The sequence below is a fragment of the Podarcis tiliguerta genome, assembly GCF_965153285.1.
Source record: "Podarcis tiliguerta genome assembly, chromosome: 6".
Lineage (NCBI taxonomy): Eukaryota > Metazoa > Chordata > Lepidosauria > Squamata > Lacertidae > Podarcis > Podarcis tiliguerta.
The window spans coordinates 5,652,543-5,676,529 of NC_139539.1; the positions used below are offsets into that span (position 1 = coordinate 5,652,543).

The 23,987-nt window shown below is 46.2% G+C and overlaps 1 protein-coding gene across 2 annotated transcripts; it reads right to left on the minus strand.

Moving 5' to 3' along the window:
* Positions 1-19: 19 nt before the first annotated feature.
* Positions 20-23,964, minus strand: ARFRP1 (ARF related protein 1). 2 transcript variants are annotated; one of them, XM_083447705.1, is made up of 8 exons: positions 23,761-23,964; positions 20,314-20,413; positions 19,037-19,124; positions 18,413-18,495; positions 17,154-17,235; positions 14,974-15,044; positions 2,943-3,043; positions 20-1,020 (listed from the first exon to the last, which is right to left on the minus strand). In XM_083447705.1, exons 2-8 carry the CDS (start codon positions 20,404-20,406, stop codon positions 933-935), a joined length of 606 nt encoding a protein of 201 aa, XP_083303831.1. In that variant the 5' UTR covers positions 20,407-20,413; positions 23,761-23,964; the 3' UTR covers positions 20-932. The 2 variants fall into 2 exon arrangements, with proteins under 2 accessions (XP_083303831.1, XP_083303832.1); XM_083447706.1 differs by lacking the exon at positions 23,761-23,964 and adding an exon at positions 23,477-23,554.
* Positions 23,965-23,987: the final 23 nt, after the last annotated feature.

Sequence of the window (23,987 nt, forward strand, 5' to 3'; positions counted from 1 at the left end):
AGCCATGAATTCTGCAAAGTTGTACAGAGGAATATGAAACTTTTATTGAAACAACAATCCCTGTATGGTCTCCTTGGACCCCCGGGGAAATGCACAGAGCATCTCAGTGCCAGCCAGATACAGAAGAACCACAATTTTCTTCATCTGACTGAGACAAGAGACAAAGCGTTTTCCGAATGCAGCTTCCCTCTAGCAAAGACCACTGTGGGAGCACAACATCACAGGGCAGGCTTTGGCTTTTGGCTTCTGCAATGCTGCAGATCAAATCAGCAAAACCAACTGGAAATATAAGACCAAAAAATAAAAAATAAAAATCAATTTTGATCCTATACAGCAGTTTCAGCCAAGCTGGTGCCCTTCAGATATTGTGGACCACAACTCCCCGTTAGCCCCAGCGATGCCTCAGTCCCACCGTGGGGTTTGTGGCATGTTCTCTTTGTTACAAAGGAACCGTCATCTCCCACGCCAATCCCCACTTAGAAACCCCCTTGGGCCTCTGCCGTCAATGCAATTCTGGATTTTGGAAGGCAACTTCCAACAGGAAATAGGGATATTAGTCCCTGCCCTCCCCCCCAATCGAATCCAAACACCAATTTCCATCCGATTAGCCATCGCAAGGACCTTCAGTCAATTCCACAGGTTAAAAGCGACACAGAAGGAGCTCAAGGCCTTTCACTCTTACAGCGCACAGGTGCACAAGCACAGCTGATGATGGCCACACCCCTTAAGAGCTCAGGAGAGAGCACAGGGTAAAGACTTCGGTCTGACTTCTCTTGTGGGAGACCAAAAGAGGACATTCATGCCTTGAGCCCAGGCCAGATCTCTTGGGGGGTGGGGGTGGGAGAGAGAGGGGAGGGAGGGAGAAAGATAGAGAAAGAGCCGTAAGTTTGTGCGGGACAAAGGTGTCCGGTGCTCAGTTCCTCAGTGGTCCTTTACGTGATGTCCTTCTGCCTGGGGGGGCGATGGATATTCCTCACCACGCACTTCACCATCCATTCGATCCCTTCGTTCACCCCTTTCCTGAGGACACACAAAAAAAGACCCTTTATCATCCCCATCTTTGCAGTGTTCCTTCTGCCTTCAGACATCCTTCCCATCACCCTCTAGGGCAGTGAGGCTAAACCTTTTGACGCTACCACCCCCTTGGTTCCATAAACTCATGCCCCCCCCCCATTATATAATAATAATTTATTATTTGTACCCCACCCATCTGGCTGGGTTTCCCCAGCCACTCTGGGCGGCTTCTACAGAATGCCATTAAAAAGCATTATTTGGAACAGCAGTTTGCATGACCCACTAAAGAAGATGACAACACTTTAAAATTCAGTACAGTAACAACTCATTGCACATTTATTCAAAATCCAATTAAAATTATTTAGTTTTATTCATTTAAAAAAACTGGTAAACTTGATACCAGCTTTTCAAAGTCTGGTTGTCATTTACACTTCCAGCACTCCCCTAGAGGAACACGCCCCCAGGTACCTTCCAATTTGGGAATCATGGGTCTGAGGTCTTCCCATAGCCCCTTCCCTTACCCATCTCCTGCTGTCTACATCTATGCTGCAGAAGGGTGCATTTTGAGAACAAACATGCTATATAAATTCTAATAATAATAATAATAATAATAATAATAATAATAATAATAATAGGATAGCATCAGACAGGGGCTCTTGATGCTCCAGGTCATGCAACTTAAAAGGTTGCATAACACAGGCTGGGTCATTTTTATTCGAGGTCACCTTGCTGGGTAGCCATAGGTGGCCAGGAAGTCAGTGCAGGTGAGGGCAGGAATAGGTGAGGGAAGCCTAGGTTTCCCTCTTCCTTCCCTGCCAGCCCTCTAGGTTTCCATTGTGAGCCCTGGAGGAAGGGAGGTTTCATATTCCGCAACTAGGACAGAAACGCAGCAGGCTGGTGGCGAAGGAGATGGAACCTGTCAGGGGACTGCCATCAGAACAGGGAAGGGAGGCAGCGGGATACAGAGAGCCTCCGGCGCTTCTGAGGAGCAGCTCATCGTCCAGCAGTGAGGAAAGCCACATCTCCAGTGGAGGGAAGGGGCCAGCCAAGCGAGGAGAGGGCTTGAGGATGCTGCTGAGAGCCCAAGCGCCTCTCCTAGCCTGGCTGGCCAGAAGGCACACAAGCCGTTTCCATTGTCCAGCCTGTGCAGAGGGGTGAAATGGAAGGAGGGGAGGTGGAGATTTGGGGTGTATAAGTTCTTATGTTGGGGGGGAAACTGGAAGGGGCCACTCCCGGATTCTGCAAGTGACTAAGATGGACATGAACTTTGTGGTTCTGAACTGTAAATGGTTTGCACCAATAAAACCTGTCGGAGACAGGTCAGAGCCCTGCCTGCTTACTCACGAGCAACCACCGCCAGGCATCTGACAGAACCCTTTGTCCCTTTGCCAAAGGCACCCCGATGGTGCGTCAGTGCTGGCTTCCCCTTCTCTGCAGCCGGCACACAAATGCAGGCTAGTCGGTATTTCTGTGGGCTTCCCACTTTTGCCAGCTTGTTCATAAGCCTGGTTTAATCACTCCTTTGTTCTTTGCCAGGGTTTGCCTCCCGACTGTTGTTGTAGCTCAGCACTGCCACTCCTTGCCAGCTCACATAGGCCGCTCAGCGATCTTAAGGGCCAGCTAGCGAATTTTGTGGCTGAGATTGGATGAAGCTTCAGCCGCTATGCCTCATCAGCCTCAAGGAGGCAGCCTCCCATGTAAGCCACCTCTTTTGGTGCGGTCAGAAGGCAATCTGGCAGCAGGCCTCCCCCTCGACCTCAAGGGTAGACGGTGCAACCACAGGCCAGGGCTGGTATTTCCTCTCTATACCATGATAGAGTGGAAGAATTCTGTCTTCGTACTTCTCCAGCCTATGACGGCATCCACATGCACCCTCTTTTGTTGCTGCTTCGCACCAGAGCACTGATGGGCTGCCCTTTTCCACTTACCCTGTCAGAGCAGAGCAGGCTTGGGTCAGGCAGTCTCTCTTCCCGATTTTGTTAATGCAGTCGCTGAAAGCCGTTTTGATGTCAGGGATGGACAGGCAGCTCTGCAGGAGTAAACGAGGGAGTAACTGTCAGAGGTGTGTCCTTTTACAAAGCACCTCCTTCGCTCACCTACAGCGAGTCTCCCTGGACTTGGAAGCCAGGGCAAGATATATTGGATCAGCTTATGCGCTGAGCCAAACTCTAAGGACCTGAAAATCATCTAGGCCAGACTCACTGCCAGACACAAGCCGCAGAGAGAATTGTGCAACTCTACTTTACTCAGAAGCCTAGCCAAAGCGTGAGTCTGCTCATATTTAGGAAGCAATGTAATGCTAAGCCCCTTTTAGTCATTAAGGCTATCCTCTGCAGAAACAAGGACATCTGTAAACAAATGCACATGTGGCAACCGGGAACTCTGCTTTTTCATGTTTCCTAATAGCCCAGAACCCTGTCAGTGCACATTGCAAATGTGTGCGCCAACTTTTTATTTTTAATGCACCTTTTATTTAGGCAAATAAGACGGGGGGAAAATGAAACAATGTCAGTTGACTTTAACAATAAAAATGTTCCACTGACCCCGAGTTCAATGTATAGTTTAACAGACACAGTCCATATGTTCAAACAAGTATCCAAATGAAACTGATGATTTTAAGCTATGCGTGCAAATGCCAAGTTAAGTTTTCAAAATGCTGCGCAGACGTTACTTCTGCCATCCTTACAGCAATTCTCACAGTGTTTTATTTGGGCAGGCTCTTGATGGCTGTAGTTAAGTTGCCAGAGATACTACAGGTATCAGTGTCAAACTTTATTTTGGTCACAGACCAGCACAAGATAAAACATGCGGATAAACGGAACACCTAAGACTCAAAACAGGTAAGGGATAAAAACTAGTAATTAAAAGCATCATGTTATCTTTTGTTTACTTTTAAAAAATGTGTCTGAATTGTTCCAGCCCAAACTTAAACCGCAGCTGCTGGGAGACAAACAGGGATTTACATATAGTACCAGAGTTGAGCAATAGATAAGGAAATACGAGTAGGATGTTTTAAAAGAAACTTCCTCAGTTGTTTTCAGATTGCTGGGATTATAAAGAGGAGGAATCGTCCACATCTGCGCAAAGTTGCGTTACTGCTTGGCCATTTAAGTTAAGTCATTTGTGTTTAAGTTCAATGTCATCATTGGGGAAAATTCCAGAGTTCCAAAACAGCAGGAAGAGATCCATGAAGCAATAATTACTGAGAGGGATTTGTACTGAAGGACCTGCAGTGAACTGCCTTAGGACAGAGATGGCTAAGTCCCCTGGGTATTCAATTAGGACGACGTAATAAACATAACGAAGATAGCAGGCGTCATGCATTCGTGGAAGAAAGCAGTGTTTGGAAGAGGCTCAGGAACCAAGAGAAAAACCCAGCAGATGGGTCTTGGTGAGATATTTCCCTGAGATTTTGATTGCTCATGGACAATGCAAAGCACTTTTGCCATTCCCTTATATACACACTCTCGGTCTAGCCTAAGCCATCTCGCTGCAACTCGGTGAGGCAGCTTGGGTGGAGAGGGCCCAGAGCTGGGGTTTGGGGCTGGCTCCAGAGGTAATTCAGTGCAGCACAAACAGCCCTCGCTGCAAAGGGGAAAGGGAAATGTCATGTGCCCAGAGCTAGTAGTAAATGTTGAACTAAATGCTATACCGTATTTTTTGCTCTATAAGACGCACCAGACCATAAGACGCACCTAGTTTTTGGAGGAGGGAAAAAAGAAAAAAAATATTCTGAATCTCAGAAGCCAGAACAGCAAGAGGGATCGCTGCACAGTGAAAGCAGCAATGCCTCTTGCTGTTCTGGCTTCTGGGATAGCTGCGCAGCCTGCATTCACTCCATAAGACGCACACACATTTCCCCTTACTTTTTAGGAGGGAAAAAGTGAGTCTTATAGAGCAAAAATACGGTAATTAACAAAACAATGTAATGCACCAAGATCAGCTAGGAGCCAATCCATTTATTGTGGCATAAACTGCTATGAGCTACAGTACAGCTTTACTCATGCTGCTTCTGAATCCACAGAATTCGTTAATTAACTGCATTTTTGCCCCACCTGCATACTTCTCTCCCTCCCTATTTTATCCTCACCGCAACCCTGTGAGGTAGCTCAGGATGAAATACATTGGCTGATCACTCAGTGAGCTTCACGGTTGAGTGGGGATTTGAATCCTAGTCTCCCAGGTCCTAGTCCCACACTCTAACCACTACATAACGCTGCCATCATGAGTAGCAGCCACTGGTGTGCTTCTCTTTCTCTACGAATCAATCCAATTCCTTTTTAAAACCTTCCAAGGCCACGGCCACTGCCAGATTTTATGGAGCAATGTTGTTTTCCATTAAAAAGGTGCGGAGATGGTGGAGTCAGACAGATTTCCTGAGAACCAGAACTCTGAATGCCAAAGGAGGCCGGATAGGCTCCTGCGTCCGTCTCTTAAGTCTGTGTGTGGTATTGCAGACACCATCTTTGAAGTGTTTGTGTGCTTGGGGGGGGGGGGGTTGACACAGAATGCTTGGAACTCAAGTCTAAAACAATCCTTCCCGTAAAAGCCTCCAGGTCATCTAAGGACAAAGGGATGGGAACCGGCCCCACTTAGCTAGTGGAGCACCATGACGTTATAACAATAAGTACACAAGAGCACAAAGGTGTCCCTGTAAAAGAACCAGCATGCTGCATATTAGATATTGCACAATCCTTAGGAAACCTTTCCCAGGGAGATCCATTAACACAGCTGTGTGCCTGAGGGTTTCTGGACTCAACAGCACTAAATCTCTTAAGCTCGGAAAATTGTTTGTCCCTCTGTTCTCTATACATTCAGACAACTCTTCATATATTGTCAGCAAACTTTGCACGATACGGACCCTGAGATCGAGGAGCAGGTCTGGGTCTCTGTTTTGCTCCGATGAGACACCATTTTGAACCAAGATAGCAGGCGGAACCTTCCAAAGGAGATTAGCACATCATTTGCAGCATCCTTAACTGCCTGGAGGAATTGTCTTCAGAGGAGGTCCTGGCACTCCTCAAAGCAACTGTTACAGAGGAGTAGGCTGGTCAATTGTTATGGACCGGCTGGACGAAGGGGACTGGTGGGAGGCCGCAGCTGGGGAACCCCCAAGGGAAGAAGGCTCAGAGCCAGGGGATTGGTGGTGGTGGGACGACATCAAGCGGTCAAAGGGAGAAGAGGGAGCAGACTGGGAGGAGGAAGTGTCGGAAGCTGAAAAGGTAATAGGGTTTAGGGAACAGGAGGCAGCTGTGCCAGAGGGTAGCCTCTAGACCAGCAATTCTCAACCTGTGGGTCCCCAGATGTTGTTGGACTACAACTCCCATCATCCCTGAGCTCTGGTCTTGCTAGCTAAGGGTGATGGGATTTGTAATTCAACAACATCTGGGGACCCACAGGTTGAGAACCACTGCTCTAGACCATTGGTAGGCAAACTAAGGCCCGGGGGCTGGATCCGGCCCAATCGCCTTTTAAATCCAGCCTGCAGACGGTCTGGGAATCAGCGTATTTTTACATGAGCAGAATGTGTGCTTTTATTCAAAATGCACCTCTGGGTTATTTGTGGAGCATAGGAATTCGTTCATTTCCCCCCCTCCAAAATATAGTCCAGTCCCCCCCCCCCAGGTCTGATGGACAGTGGACCGGCCCCCTGCTGGAAAAGTTTGCTGACCCCTGGTCTAGACCCAGAGGCAGGAGAGGAGGAAGGCCAGGAGACAGAGACGAGATAGGATGCTGAAGAATCCAGGGAATCTCCCCCTCCTGCTGCGACCAGCTCCTCTCTCCCCGGTCTCCCAGAACAAGTAGCAGAATGAAGAGGGCAGAGCAATGAGGGATTGGATGAAAGAGCTGAGATTGCTTGGGGATGGGGGGGAGTCTTAGGGAGCAGTGGGAAGACACAGACCTTCATTCCTCGCAACTGCCTCATTCGGGAAAGACCTACTGGGAAGGGTTGCTGTGCTCACCTGGCCTGCGCTCTTTTGTTTCCTGGAATAAAGATTTAACTTCACTGACATCAGGCGCTTTTATTGTTTTATTGCTGGCCCACGCCTCACTCCAGCTCCTGACATCAAAAGACACTGAGACGGAGCAGGGGGTCTGGGGCCCTAGGAACAGAGGGAGCTGCCTTTTGCAGAGGCAGACTATGGGCTCATCTAGCCCCAAAATGTCTACACTGAAAAGGGATTTAGAGAGAGCCTCTCTCAGCCCTGCCAGGATATGCCATGGATTTGAACCGGGGACATTTTGTATGTGATCTTTTCTATGTAATAAAATAAAATAAATAATAAAAATGTCTATATTATAATTGGACTTATGTTTAATTCTTTTTTAAAAAATTATTGCCTTTTTGTAAGTTTTTAGCTGTGTCTATCTTAGCTGTAAGATGCCTTGAATCTTGTTGGGGAAAAGGCAGGATGGTGATGATGATAATGCAACACAGATACTGCACCACTAAGCTATGGCTTTCAGTGGCCCTGGCACCCCCCCCCAACCTCCTTTGCAAGACAAGAGAGGTGGAGCCTCAGCAAACTCCCAAGTAATGGCAAGTCGAAGGTTGTCAGCTATAAATGGATAGGGATGGAGTGGCCTGGGAGTCACGAGGGAATGAGAAATTGGGCATCTGACCAGTAAAAAACAATCTGCTCAACTGAAAAGTCAAATACCGGTCAAGTACAGTGGTGCCTCGCAAGACAAAAAGAATCCGTTCCGTGAGTCTTTTCGTCTTGCGGTTTTTTTGTCTTGCGAAGCAAGCCCAATTGACGGATTAGCGCTATTAGCGCTATTGGAACTTTAAGGGCTAAAAACGGCTTTTTAAGCCTTGGGGGATTAGCGGTTTTGCTGCTAAAATGCTTTTAGCAGCTTAGCAATTCAGAAAAAGGGGTTTTGGAGCGGAAAAACCCCTCAAAATTTTTCGTCAATTTTCATCTTGCGAAGCAAGCTCATAGGGAAATTCGTCTTGCGAAGCGCCTCTGCAGACGGAAAACCCTTTCGTCTTGCGGGTTTTCCGTCTTGCGAGGCATTCGTCTTGCGGGGCACCACTGTATTTTAAATTTGACGCATTCAGCAGGTTTGATGCCTGAGCTAATTAATCATTATTGTGAAACGGGGAAACTGTGATGAATAACATTAGGCAACTGTGTTACATGCTGGATGTCGAAGTCATTAATACTTGCATTAATTAATTAACATTAATAGCTTGCATTAATACTAGGTCTCAAGATGGAGAGAACATGCAGTCTAATCGAAATAGTCTCTAAATGCTGTTGATACCAGGCTACACCAAGGATCCCGAGATGAATGAATGAATGGCTGACACCAATTTTTGAAGACCACCCTTCAAAGATCTGCACTGTTTGCCAACTCATTACTGAGCCCGGATCAATGTTTTCTCTATATGGCCCTAAAGACTTGGGACCAAATTATCTGAAGGGAGGATGCTGTCCTGCTCACAAATTGAGATCTGCCAGGGAGGTCCTTATGGCCTAGTGATATATGGATAATGCTGAAGACAGAACTCCATGTTGGTGCTAGAATAAGCTATTGCTGAAGCTTCCTGCCCAGGGCTTCTGAAGATCAGTTTGCTTTCAAGAGTTAAGTTTGTGAAAGATGGAGAAATGCATGGCTACGCTTTAATCTGACTCTCATCTGGATGTGTTGGGATTAATTTTATTAATATGTTTGCTGGGACCTGTCCTGCTTTCTTTTAGTGAAGGGTAGGATAACCTCCCCCCAATTAAAATAATAATATAAACCTCAGTTGTTAGCCAGATCTGTCTCCAGCCTTAAGTGAAGCACCTGGGTTCTCCTTTTGAGGCCAGCAACAGAAGTAAAAAATACCGTAACACTGCAGTTTTTGTATAAGCAAAGTCAGAGATAAATTTTGGATGATGCTGTGTTTGTAAAAGAAGTCAATCAAAGCACTACCTAGCAGTTGGAAATTAAGTGCCACATCATCCAAGAACAGGGACGATCTTTTTATTTTTTCTTCTCCCTCCCCCAGCAAAACACCAATAGGAAGAAGAATTCAGAGGAAGTTGCTCACTATTACTCAGCACTATTTTGTTTGATCCTAATAAAACCAACTTATTGCTCACTGAGAATTTCTTCTAGATGAACACAGTTTATGATTTCGTTTGTTTATTCCTCGTTCTTTTGTTGTTTTTGGCTCCCATCCTGGAAAAGCACTGTCAGGGCTACAGTAGATTTTTCTTAATTTCTTTCCAAAACAAGAAGAAAGGAAAAAAACAGAAATAAAGGAAGACGTCTCTTTAAAAAATACAACTGGCTCTTTTTTGTTTAAGAAAAGTTGCTTTGTTAAGGATGCAGCATTCTTCAGTTAACATCAACCTCAATATGTAAAAAACCCAAAACACTATTTCGCCCAGTCTTCCTCAGCTTCGCATACTCTTGGTTTTTTGGACAATTCACTGGGGCTGGTGAGAGTTGTAGTCCAAAACATCAGGACGTCATGGAAATGGCGGAAATGACTGGCAGAATCCGAGACCAGGGAGAAGAGTCGATGGAAGAAGATTGGAAAAAAATTAAAGTATATTTACAGAAATACTGCAAAATTAATGAAAGTTAGAAGAATACTGGAATGAAGTTATATGGTTTTAGCAGAAATGTTATAAAGATTTAAGCAAAAACTGATTGTTAATGGGTTAAAGTGGAAAATTTAAAGTTAGATTGTGTTAAGATAAATTATAGAACAAAAAATTGAGAAAGAGGGAAAGGATTTGCTGAATTAGCTAATTTGAACTAGAATACAAAAAAGGGAGGTGTGAGGAAGTCGAGGAAACAAGTAAATGAAAGATAAAGATATGGAAATTGGATGTGTTTTTAAATGTTTTTGTTTTGTCTTGTTGTCTTGATGTATTGTTTTTTCTCTCTATTTTTGATGTATTGTTTGTTAATTTTTTATTGTTTTTTTTCTCTCATACTTTTTTCCTGTAACTATAAAACCTCTAATAAATATTCTTATAAAAAAACAACAACATCAGGACGTCGCCTGGTTGGGGAAGAAATCCCACCTTAGTTCCTATAGCGAACAAGGTGGGAGTCATGGGCTGCTAACCTTGGTCCCTGGCAAATGTGTTCCTGTGTGGAGATCCCTGCAGCAGAAGCAGCAAGAAAAGGCCTCCTGGGCAAGGAGAGCAAGCAGCTAGAATTCTTGCCTCTGCTAGCAATGGGCACCATTGTTATTTTTTATAGGGACTGCATCCAACCAAGATGTCACATTAGTTCAAGGACTTCTCCTCTATAAGCTGCCCTCAGTCTGTTCTAGAGTGTCAGGGAACTGCCATCAGCTCAGAGGCAGGAGGCAGAAGAGAAGTTGTGTTACAGGGAGCCTCCGAAGATCTTGCGAAGCAGCTCTTCCTCTGGCGAGGAGGGAAGCCAGTGGGGAAGGGATGCAAGGATCAGAAGATGCTAGGGAGAGCCTCAACACCGAGCCTGAGCAAAGTGGAGGGGAGGCAAGTTCCCCTTTGCCAATGCCCACTTTGTGCAGTAGGTTTGCACGCAGAGAGGGGAGGAGAAGGATGGGGGTCAAAAGACTGTTATGCTGGGGAAGGTATAAGGACCGCCCGCTCCCAGATTCTGCTAGCGACTGAGCAGACATGGACTTGCAACGCTCTGCACTGTAAAATAGTTTGTACAGATAATAAAGCCTGGAAAAGACAGGTTAGACTTATTGGACTTCAGAGGCAATATGACAAAGATTTGAGATGTTAGGATTTAAGGGTACAAGATATAAGGTTTAAGATTTAAGGATTTAAGGGTATACGTTAAGGTTTTTCTCTTTTCTCTGTTTATTAGATTGGAATTTGGATAACTTTCTAGATGTTGATAGGAGAATAAGGTTTAAATGCATTAATGATAATTAAGCGAGTAAGCAGTGAAAGATGGGAAGAAATTGCTGATCTAATTAATAAATTGGAATACAAAAAGGGAGGTGGGAGGAAGTCGAGGAAATAAGTTATCAAAGGAAGGAATCTAGAAAAATGGGAGTGTTTTCTTTTTTTAATGTTTTTGTTTTTTGTCTTTTTTCTCTTGTTGGTGGGGTGGTAAGGTAAAGGTAAAGGTACCCCTGCCCGTACGGGCCAGTCTTGACAGACTCTAGGGTTGTGCGCCCATCTCACTCAAAGAGGCCGAGGGCCAGCGCTGTCCGAAGACACTTCCGGGTCACGTGGCCAGCGTGACATCGCTGCTCTGGCGAGCCAGAGTTGCACACGGAAACGCCGTTTACCTTCCCGCCAGTAAGCGGTCCCTATTTATCTACTTGCACCCGAGAGTGCTTTCGAACTGCTAGGTTGGCAGGCGCTGGGACCGAACAACGGGAGCGCACCCCGCCGCGGGGATTCGAACCGCCGACCTCTTGATCGGCAAGCCCTAGGCGCTGAGGCTTTAACCCACAGCGCCACCCGCGTCCCATTGGTGGGGTGGAGGGGTGGTCTTTTTTACGTATTGTTAACTTTTATTTTTCTCTTTTTATTTTATTGTATACTGTCTTTCTTAATTTTTCTTGTATTTTTGAAAATTGGAATAAATATTATTTTTTTTAAAAAAAGAAAAGACAGGTTAGAGTCTGACATAGAGATTCCCCAACTCTCTGGAGCAGATCCTTTTGAGCGGGGGGGGGGGGGTGGCACAGGTAGAAAACAATCCCATTGCACAGGCAGAAGGCCTCATGCCAATGGGACGGCTTTGCTGGATGCGACCCAAGGAAAGCTACACAGCGCTGCTCTCAACTTCATGAAGCATCTGACCAGCCAACTGGAATCCTGGAATCACGTATAAAACTTTGGCACAAGATCTGCTGCAGCCAGGCACTGCTGCTGCATTTGGACATTAGATGATCTGATGAGAGGGCAGCTGCCGCAGCCCAAAAGGACAGTTGGCGACTGAAACAGTTCCAGCAAACAGAATGGCTAGAGACAAAAGGAGTTTTTCCAAACTGAACCTCCCCGAAGTAAGAGAAACTTTGCCCAAGTGTTTTCAGGTGTAATCAAGCCTGGGTCTACCTGCGCAGCCCAGAATCGAGTTCAATAGATTGTGATGGATAGTTTTTGGTTTCAAATGTTCCTCTAGTGAAAACCAAAATAAGCCTTCTTTCTCCCTGCTTTGCTAAGGTTTTTTTTTCCAGATGAAGCAGTCATTGCAAGGGGGCGAGGCACTCTTCACATGGGAGAAATAGCACCCTGTCCACTTCACCACCTCATTTTTGCTCCGGGTATAGAGCAGGTCCCAGCAACGGCAGACTTTTAAGCTTGGAGGGATGCGGTTGAATTTCCTTTAGTTGTGCACCCATGTGCTAAAGCCCACCCTTGGTCCCCTACCAGGCTTAATACAGTGGTGCCCCACAAGACGAATGCCTCGCAAGATGGAAAACCCGCAAGACGAAAGGGTTTTCCGTCTGCAGAGGCGCTTCGCAAGACGAATTTCCCTATGGGCTTGCTTCGCAAGACGAAAAATTTTGAATTTTTTTTTTTTCCGCTCCAAAACCCCTTTTCCTGAAGCGCTAAGCTGCTAAAAGCATTTTAGCAGCAAAACCGCTAATCCCCCAAGCCTTAAAAAGCCGTTTTTAGCCCTTAAATTGTCAATAGCGCTAATAGCGCTAATCCGTCAATGGGCTTGCTTCGCAAGACGAAAAAACCGCAAGACGAAAAGACCCGCAGAACGGATTCTTTTCGTCTTGCGAGGCACCACTGTAATTTGCTGGCACCCCACGGGAAACAGAGATCGCTCTAAAGTCCTCTGTGCAAGTCTGTTTGTGGTGTGAGGGCACACACTAGTCTGGCACATTCCACAGATGCCGGAATTCATCCCTCGCAGGCACTCGTTGCAACACTTTCGCCAATGCTTTACAGAAGCGTGCGTAATGTAAACCGGAGTGGAACATCTGACGCAAGCACGAAAGAATTCATAAGCACGACCCAGTTCTTCGTTTAATTTTCGCTTCCACATTCCAGACTGCACAAAGCACCTTCTTTGGGCAGCACCCACCTAGTACTGCCACTGAGTCAAGCTTCAACCTTTAGACGAAAGGCATTTGGAAAGCGGAATGCCAGGAAAAAATGGTGCCAGAAACGTAGCATTTCCTTTGTATGTATGTCAGTAATCACCACCACCCCTCTGAGAGGAAATTCCAAAAAAGGTTTGCTCTGTCTCCCCAAGCTGCTGAGAATCTTTGAGCTATGGTGAATAAGGAGACTGCTGTTCCTTGTTTTGATGATACATGCATTTCATCCTGGAGATTTTGATGCGCACATTTTACTTCTGTATGCATAAAGGTTTCTGCAGCGGAACTCTGAAGACCTTTAGTTGCCACATTAAATTGGGTGACGTGTTTATTTGGCGTAAGCTCTTGTGGACTGCAAACCGTCAAATGCATGAAGTGAGAGTCTCGGCCGGATTAGTGTGCGCATCTGCCGGCACAAATTATGTGTGTGCATGTTCACAGAGTCAGAGAGGACATTCAAGGTGCAGAGCTTAACAGTACAGTACAGTAGGGTCTATATCCAGTTTTCAATGAGTGACTGGCTCCCCCTAGAGGACAGAGTGCGGGCACTGCAGCTGTTGGGATTAATGAAAGCTACAGTGCCAGTCTTCCCCCAACCACGTGCCTTCCAGATATTGTGAACTACAACTCCCATCAGTCCCAACCAGCACAGCCACAGGGAGGGAAGACAGGATACATCAGAATTCCTAGTACACTGGATACCACAGCCAGGGCATCAGAGAGTATGACATATTTTATCCCTAACATGCAATGCTTCTTTTCTTGCATATTCGTTCACGACAGCCAAAACTGAAGAAAGATCAGCTTTGGGATAGATTTGAGCTTCAGGGTCAGGGATCCAGAAACACTGGAGGGCAGCAGTTTCTCCCTCCCAGAGACTTTGCTCTGAATACACCTGCTTCTATGCTCACCACTGGAGGGCTTCCTGTGTTATGGGGCAGTAAACTGATACCTAGGAGACGCGGGTGGCACTGTGGGTTAAACCACAGAGCCTAGGACTTGCCAATCAGAAGGTCGGCGGTTCGAATCCCTGCAACGGGGTGAGCTCCCGTTGCTCGGTCCCTGCTCCTGCCAACCTAGCAGTTCAAAAGCACGTCAAAGTGCAAGTAGATGAATAGGTACTGCTCTGGCGGGAAGGGAAACGGCGTTTCCGTGTGCTGCTCTGGTTCGCCAGAAGCAGCTTGGTCATGCTGGCCACATGACCTGGAAGCTGTATGCCAGCTCCCTTGGCCAATAAAGCAAGATGAGCGCCGCAACCCCAGAGTCGGCCACGACTGGACCTAATGGTCAGGGGTCCCTTTACCTTTTAAACTGATACCTATGTCACCAAAAACACACTTGTCAGGCAAACACACAATCCCAGCACACCAACTCTTTCCCATGGAAGGAGACAGAAAAAGCTGTATTTGGCCCTACTTTCTGGAGGCAACGGGAAGAGCAAGACAGAGCAGGATAGCTCCCCTCCAAGAAAATACATCGTTGTTGCTTTTTGCACCACAGACCACCTCTCCTGGTTTGAGGTCACCTGACATAAGACCACTACAAACATCCAACAGCCACAGTTTATACAGAATGCACAGGGAAGAACAAAGAATGTTCAGGTTGCATTTCCTTGAGGTTACTGAAATGTGTAGCTCACAGCAACTATGTCTGGTAACTAGAAAGTCACAGAAGCAGCCAGCGAGGGACAGCCTGAGATTACCGATTATGTATCAGTGAAAAGACGTATGTATCCTTATGGAAAGCAGCACCTAGTTTCTGTTCCATTTTATAGATTTTTGGCTGCTAAATTCTTATGCCATTCTCTTCCCCCTTATTGTTGCTTTTATATTTTAGCTGTGCTCAACTTTGCTAGCTACTTTAGAGGGCAACAAAAAAGTAGTCCTGAAATACTAATTAGAAATCTTAAGACACCACTAACTGGGAACAAATAATGATCTCACCTCCACGTCTTGCTTGTTCGCCAGAACCAACAATGGAACACCTTCCAGGACTTCACTAGTTACCATCTTCTCTGTGAGGAAGATGAAAGGGAGAAGAGAACTGGGTTATATGCTTAGCCACAGCTTGTAGTCAAAGAGGATTGCTTAACCACAAACATACATTTGGATGCAAGTTAAGCCGAACCTTGGCTTAGCTCAGCGAAGTATGGGAGTAAAAGAAGACCAGGGAGGAATAAAAGGACTACAAGCTCCTCTCTGGAACAGGCCATTAACAGAGATCCTGTGTGTGTCAGAATGAAAACACTTTTGCACTGAGGACTCAGTGGCAAGAGGACATTTGTAGGGACTGAAATAGTTAAATCGTTTAGTTAAACTGTATTGAAGAGAAACTGCTAGGTGGAACGAAAACAAGGCCATATTTGACAAGGTTGAAAGGGAGCAATCAAGCTATGTTACAGATAAGAAAACATTTGCAGACTTCAGAAGATAGGAGAATGCAACAAATCATGCTTTAGAAGCTTCAATGAAAATGGCTGATTCTGTAAAATAGGGTAGCAACAAAGGGAAGTAAATGTGCATATAAAAAGGTAAGGTAAAGGTAAAGGGACCCCTGACCATTAGGTCCAGTCGTGGCCGACTTTGGGGTTGCGGCGCTCATCTCGCTTTATTAGCTGAGGGAGGCGACGTACCGCTTCCGAGTCATGTGGCCAGCATGACTAAGCCGCTTCGGGTGAACCAGAGCAGCGCACGAAAACACCGCTTACCTTCCCGCCAGAGCAGTACCTATTTATCTACTTGCACTTTGACATGCTTTCGAGCTGCTAGGTGGCCGGTTGCAGGGACCGAGCAATGGGAGGTCACCCCATCGCGGGGATTCGAACCACCAACCTTCCGATCGGCAAGCCCTAGGCTCAGTGGTTTAACCCACAGCGCCACCTGCATCCCTATATAAAAAGGTACAAGCTGCTAATTGGTTAGTGTTCCTGAAATGATGCTTTAAGACTGTGTTCTTAAAGAGTGGGTTTGATTATTTTACACTGCTATATCTATACTTGCATTACATTTGAACCCTTCGCAGTGACTTCTGCATTGGGGTTGCCCACCTTGAACGTGCAAACAAATGCTTATTGATTCATTGCCTTGCTATTATTGGCCTCCAGTAAGGGAACCTAGATATTCCCCTACACATTCATATCACGCTTTTGATCCAATTGTCCACAACTAAACTGTAGCCTATGCACAGCCGAGGGGAACATCTGGAGTAAAAAAGTTAAACGAGGGGTTCCAGGAAAACTAGCAACTCTGGGAGTTTGCACACTGTTTCGGCTCTTTAGGTATCCTGCTGCAGATTCTCTCCCCGCCCCCCCCGCTATTTTTCATAAAACTGCTGTTAAATAAGTATTCCGTTTTATCATAAATGAGTAGATAATAACTAGATAATAACTAGATAGATAATAACTCATCAGAAATGAGTAGATAATAACTGAAGTTATTAGACTGTCTTTTTTCACAGGGGTTAAGTTGTGGAATTTATTGTCGGGTTGATTGCTGCTGAGAAGAAGTCAATGTAGTGCCAAGCAGACTATCCATCACAGCACAAGTATTTCTGTTTGCCTCACGGAACAATCTGCCTTCTCCTTCCCCCACATGCTGCTCTAGGTATTTTCCCACCCCAAGAGCCAATTTTGGGAAGCATGTGCGAGGGAGAAAGCCCTATTGCAACACAGAAGTCTTTGTGTGGGGTGGTGGAGCTTGCTAGCTGAATTCCACCCTCTGAATTTTATTTATATTACTGCTTTAGGTTTTCGTATTGTACAAATATTACAGCCTGTGTTTATTTGTAATTTATTATGTGTATTGTAAAGAGCCGGTGACCTTTTGATGAATGGCAATATATACAGATTTCTTAAATAAATAAATGATGGCGTATTATTTGGAAAGCTACGTTGAAAAGGCCAACCATGTAACCAGCTAGCTGCACTGACCTTTAAAATGACGTTCTGCTGCAAGGAGAGGGAGAACGCATATCTTTGCTAGGACATCTCTGGACTTAATTGGGGGCTTCGACTTTTGCTTTGCGGTTGGCGAAGTCACAGGAATACACTCCGCTTGTTTCAAGCGGTTTTAAGCCCCTCCCACCCTACACAGACGAATTCCAGGAAAACTCCCCGCACACTCACCGAAAGCTCGTTTTGATTCCGAAAGCCTTTCTTCATCGGTGGAGTCGATAATGTAGATGACGCCGTGGGACTCTGCATAATACTGAAAACACAACATAGGAGCTAAACCAAGTTGTTCTCCTCACCTCTTTCACGGGACAGCAGGGTCAGAAGAAACTAATCCCCAATCCTGCCCAGGTGCTTGACAGTTGCCTGCACAATTAACTCCCTGCAAATTAGCAAGCACACAGTCCTTTCAGAACGCTCTGCGCTACAAGCAGAAGCCAAAGGTGCGCACTAACGCCCCAGAGTCATATGCCAAAAGAGTGCAACGAAGTATGTAGCTATAAATGGCTCACATAAAGAAAAATAAATGCACATAACAAGCAGATGTTAAATTCCCAGGATTAAACAGTCTATCTATACAGTTTGTTAAACAAAAATATAAATAAGTACATGCATACATACATACATACCAATGGACATCAACAAGGCTATTGACTGCTTTCAGAGCAAAAACATAAAGCTCTCCTGGGTCATTAAAACAAAACCATGGGGACAGTAAAACTTTACTTTTATTAGAAAAAAAAGCAACACTACATTTTCAATACTTGATAGCCTGGATAAAAGCTATTTATTGTTCTTGCAAACCTCTTAACAGAACTAGGCTCTGATTCCATGCTACAATTACACAGTTACTTCATTTATATCCAGCCTTTTCCCTTCCTGAACTCAGTGTGGGATATCCTCACAAGTAACTCTGTCAGGTAGGTTAGACTGACAGGTCGTGACTAGCCCATGGCTCAGTGAAGATATGAACCCAGGCTTCCCCAGTGCTCGTCCAACACCCTAACCACTAGGCAACACTGGCAAAGCTGTACTGTTGAAGCTCACATGAATACTATGATGAAAGAGTCCTCAACTCCCAGAAACCCACACTATTATAAAGAAATTGGTGGGATTGCACAGAGAAGACATTTCATTTGCATAGTCTATATCCTTGCATACGTCTTGTCTAATGGTCTCAATACACTTTGGGTTGAATCTGGACTTTGTGGATCTTCATTCCCCATTAATTCAAAAGTCAAGTCATGATTAACTTGTCCTATTGGGTTTCGGTGAGGATCAAGTTCGATGAACTCCGTCCGGATCCAACTCCTTGTATGCTGCTCACACTGACTGGGAAGCGCAATTAACTGGGGAGCTCTCTTGCTACAAATTTCAAAGGGACCATTATTAAGATGGCAAGGCATTTCTGAACACACAGCCGTCATCCCTACCTTATCCCAGAGAGATTGAAGCTCCTCTTGTCCTCCAAGATCCCAGAACATTAGCCTGGCTTTGCCCACATCTATAGTGCCAACTAGAAGACAGACAATAACCCAACATGGGCCTCTTTGTTGTACAAAGAAAAACCCAAAAGTCCCCCAGAGGTGATGTTTGTCAAGAGCTACCACTAGAAAACTACCCAGAATCCTCCACAAGATGCAAAGGCCCCTCAATGGGAGATAGAAGTTTGATTTATTTCCTTAGGAAGAGAGGTTTTGAAAAGCACTGCTCCAAAGCCAATGAAAAACATTTGAAACCTCAAGCAGGAATAGGGCGCAAGCAATGAGGGAGAGTTGACAGTGCCCACAATGAAAAAAAAAATTGTTAAAGTGCAGAGTCATTAATTAAATCGGATAGGCTAGAGAGAAAACTCTGTGAATGGACAGGTGTGTTCTTTTCCCCCTGGCAATCGTATGAGAAGCACTGTTATCTTCAGAATGCATATATCATGGCCTTGGATGCTTCAAGCAGTTGCTCAAACTCCCTTTTTAAACTTTTCTAAATAGTTCCCCACCCAGTCAAGGTAAACTCTTATTTAAACCTTATTTTCACTTGACCAAACTAGATTCACTTACTGTTCAAGCCCACAGTAGTTGTGATTTTGGATAAACTCATTCCTTTGTAGTTCCTGTTAAATCTTGTTTTAGTCTGTTCAAGGAAGGTCTGGAAAAAAATGGAAGCAGGGGAGGGAGAAGGAAAACAGGTCATTAAACTAAGTGCTTTCTGGGACACAGGAAAACTTTGTTGTAAAACTGGAACTCCAAGATTTATAGCTCTTCAATCAATCAATCAATCAATCAAATCTAGCTGCTGCTAGCCAACAACGAAAAATTCTGTGACCAAATTAGCAATCTTACGTAATTGCCACTGAAATCAGAATTTCCTTTTTATGGAATATTATGGAGGTTTAACATGTAAACCGGGAAAAGAGTGGCAGGGATGCATAACTGAGAACACGGGGATAGAATAAAGCATTAGTAAGACAGAGGTGTGCAGTCTCACATCCCACCCTAACCATCGTTCTGCTGCTTCACCGAGCTAAGCCATGGTTTGTCTTACAGTTTGTCTGTAAACCACAAGCCCAGATTCAGATGCCATGCTAAGCCAACCCATGACTGAGCTCAGCGCACAGCAGAACGACCAAGGAACAAGGCAGCCACAACTTCCTCTCCCAGAGCTTGCACGAAGCCATTTCCACTTCAAACCAGGCCAGAGTTTGGCAGTCCTTAGACACCTTTTTTTTACTCCAACACTGTATGAGCAGAAAGCAAGTTCATGCAATGGATCTTTCATTTCCCCCTGTACCCTCCCCCCAAAAACCCGTCTTCAGTGGGTTAGTGAAACCTACAAAACATCATGGGCCATGCTGGATGGGAATGCAGTGGGTGGATGGGGGGCAATCACCCAAAATCAGGCATAACAGACTTAACCCAAGTTCAAGAAATTTTTTCCTGCCTTCCACTGCACAGTGTTCAGTAGATCTTTCTTGCCTTCTTGGAACACTGGATTCCTTTGCTACAGGAATTCTGAGCAAACTTTTACCCAGCAAAACCCAAGACGATTGAGACCCTTAATTTTATATCTGCTTGCAACAAAAATATTATTATGCAAGAAAATTACTAGAAACTCAAACCAATGAAGAGCTGGGGGTTGGGGTTGGACAGCTGACCTAATGATGCTAATTGTGTGCTGTTTGCCTGAAGGATTTATTCTCCTAAAATTAGAATTCGGGATTAACTCATCTTACCTAGCACCTTGGAAATGACTACATGATACATGAAACCAGACAAGGTAGTGAGGAAGAGGAGAGGGTTTCTCTTTCCTCCTCCACCAAACAAGCATTGGAACACACCGTTTTACCAGCATTGTCCAGTCCGAGGATCAAGATGCAGTATTCATCCCTTCGGAACATATACTTGTAAAGGCCAGATAGCAGTGTATACATCCTGACCCTACAAGTAAAAATATCAAATATTAGATTGCTAGAAATGTGTCCTCCCCCTACAAGCACATTATGTTCCTGACCCATCTCAGGAGGATGTGACTTGAGGCCCTATGCATGCCGCCCAACACGACTGTCCTTGGGGAAATATGTTCACTGATGTGAGCAGGGGCCAATCATGCAGACTGCAGTCAAGTCAGCTGCTACCTGCCTGCTGGAAGGAAGGCAACCAGTCCTGCAGGGAGCGCACCAACGTCACGCTTGCAACTACCCGGCCATTTTAACCCTCAGCTACAGTAAGCCTCATCTGAGTACAACACCAACGTTCTTGTGGTGTAGGTAGGAGGATGTTTCAAAACCAGCGTCGGCTAGAAAATAAAAACACAATGGAAAAAGAACCAGCAGCAGGTGGTGCGGTTTCCCCATGAACATATATAGCCTATTTGAAAAAGATAACATCAGCCTTCTGAACCAAGGCAGATAAGCCTGCGGTCTCTTTCTTACATGTTACTATGTTTAGCATCTAGTTAAAAGAGTACATGCATTCCTAGATTTGCTTTGCAAGAATTTGTATTTAATTACATACACAAAAGATGAAGAAGAGTTTGGATTTGATATCCCGCTTTATCACTACCCGAAGGAGTCTCAAAGCGGCTAACAATCTCCTTTTCCCTTCCTCCCCAACAACAAACACTCTGTGAGGTGAGTGGGGCTGAGAGACTTCAGAGAAGTGTGACTGGCCCAAGGTCACCCAGCAGCTGCATGTGGAGGAGTGGGGAATCGAACCCGGTTCACCAGATTACGAGTCCGCTGCTCTTAACCACTACACCACAGGGAAAGCCATTAAATCATTCATTATTTTAGGTGTGAGTTCATTTCATAAATACAAGTACATGACTGAGCAGTCACTGAAGTAGTGAGTCACTGAAGTACATGAGTGAGCAGTCACTGAGTTTAATTACAGGTGCTGACTACAAACTTGGAACGCACAAGTTGCATTTAAAACATTTCTATAAAGTGCAAGTTGTCCACTTTCTATCACAGCCTTGAAGCACTAGCTTCAAGGTAAAGGTAAAAGGTAAAGGACCCCTGGACTGTTAAGATTAGTCAAATTTGACTATGGGGAGCAGCGCTCATCTCCGCTTTCAGGCCGAGGGAGCCAGTGTTTGTCTGCAGACAGCTTTCCAGTTATGTCGCCAGCATGACTAAACCGCTTCTGGCACAAAGGAACGCTGTGATGGAACCCGGAGTGCACAGAAATGCTGTGGTAGACACAGGAAAAAAATAAAAGAAATGTCATGCAATATGTGAGTGAGTGTGCTTGTGAAGTGTCAGAGCAAGCAAGGAGGTATCTTTTTGCAGGCTGGTAACATCTGCTGACACGGGTAGCACTGTGGGTAAAAGCCTCAGCGCCTAGGGCTTGCCGATCGAAAGGTCGCTGGTTCAAATCTCCGCGGTGGGGTGCCCTCCCGTTGTTTGGTCCCAGCACCTGCCAACCTAGCAGTTCGAAAGCACCCCTGGGTGCAAGTAGATAAATAGAGACCGCTTACTGGCGGGAAGGTAAACGGCGTTTCCGTGTGCTGCGCTGGCTCGCCAGATGCGGCTTTGTCACGCTGGCCACATGACCCAGATGTGTCTCCAGACAGCGCTGGCCCCCGGCCTCTTGAGTGAGATGGGCGCACAACCCTAGAGTCTGTCAAGACTGGCCCGTACGGGCAGGGGTACCTTTACCTTACATCTGCTGAATTACCGTATTTTTTGCTCTATAAGACTCTGTTTTTCCCTCCTAAAAAGGGGAAATGTGTGTGCATCTTATGGAGCGAATGCAGGCTGCGCAGCTATCCCAGAAGCCAGAACAGCAAGAGGGATCGCTGCTTTCACTGCGCAGCGATCCTTCTTGCTGTTCTGGCTGCTGGGATTCAGAATATTTTTTTTTCTTGTTTTCCTCCTCCCAAAACTAGGTGCGTCTTGTGGTCTGGTGCGTCTTATAGAGCGAAAAATACGGTATCTGCAAGGCTGTTCTCTTATTTACATCACAATTGATCGTTCCCTGAGGAATAGTGCCCCCAGTGCATTAAAGCACTGATAACTTATAGTCATCGTGATAATACAATCCCTGAACAGAATTTTGTTTTTGCATGTACGGCAGCTGAGCCACACTGCAGGAAACATGAAGTGAAACAGGTGATCCTAAGGAGACTGGAGCTCTATGTTGCCTAAACAGGAGGTTACCAGACCACTTGCAACTGATGCTACGCTATCTCCATCCTGCTTAAGGTCCCAGGTGGAACAAATATGGACTGCAAGAAGATCAAACCTATCCATTCGGAAGGAAATCAGCCCTGAGTGCTCACTGGAAGGACAGGTCCTGAAGCTGAGGCTCCAAGACTTTGGCCACCTCATGTGAAGAGAAGACTCCCTGGGAAAGACCCTGATGTTGGGAAAGATGGAGGGCACAAGGAGAGGGGGACGACAGAGGACGAGATGGTTGGACAGTGTTCTCGAAGCTACCAGCATGAGTTTGACCAAACTGTGGGAGGCAGTGGAGGACAGGAGGGCCTGGCGTGCTCTGGTCCATGGGGTCATGAAGAGGCGGACACGACTAAACGACAAAAAAGTTAAACTGTGGAACTCACTGCCACAGGGGGCAGGGCTGGCTACCAAACTGGACGGCTTTTAAAGAGGATTAGATAAATCCATGGAGGAGGGGGTTGTTGAAGGCTGCTAGCCATGATGCTCTCTGCCTCCATGCTTCCGAGTACCAGTTGGTGGAAACCACAGGAGGGCGGCTCTTGGGCTTGGATCCTGCTTGCTGGTTCCCCATAATGGGCATCTGGCCGACCCATAGCTGTCAACCTTCCCTTTTTTTGCGGGAAATTCCCTTATTCCAGCGCCGTTTCCCGCTGCTATCCTGGATAATTAGATACCCTGTAGGCTGTCCCCAGGACAGGTGAGGCTGCTAATCCCTTATTTTCGAGGCTCCCCAGGACAGGTGAGGCTGCTGATTCCTTATCTTCGAGGCTGCTGATCCCTTATTTTCAAATCTGAAAGTTGACAGCTATGGGTCGACCACCGTGAGAACAGGAGGCTGGAACGAGAGACGGGCCACTGGCCTCATCCTGCAGAGCTCTTCTTACGTCGACAAGGAGGGGCCTCTGAGCATGTGCGAAGTGTTTCCCTCTTGAATGGACCCGAGCATGCGCAGAAGGCGCTTCCCCGCGCCCCCCCTTTGAGGAACTCCAGGCAGCTCGTGAGCCCCGGCACCTCTTTCCACCCGCGGCCGCCGAAGAGTAACGGTCGACGGGGCGGGGCAGGCTCACCTGCCCAGGTGAGTCGCTGGAAGGCCGCACGACTTACCTGAGCTACCTCAGCCAAGCCGCCTTCAACGGCTGCTGCTCGCCTTCCTCGTACCACCAACCCTCCTCCTCCTCCTGCTGTGGTAAAGGCCGCCCCGCGCAGGGCGCCCTGGGAAACGCAGTCCTCCTCTCCCCCGCGCGGCGCGGCGGCTTCCGAGGTCGTCTGCCGGCCCAGCACTACAATTCCCAGCGTGCATCGCGCGCGAAGACGCGCATAAACGCACAAGC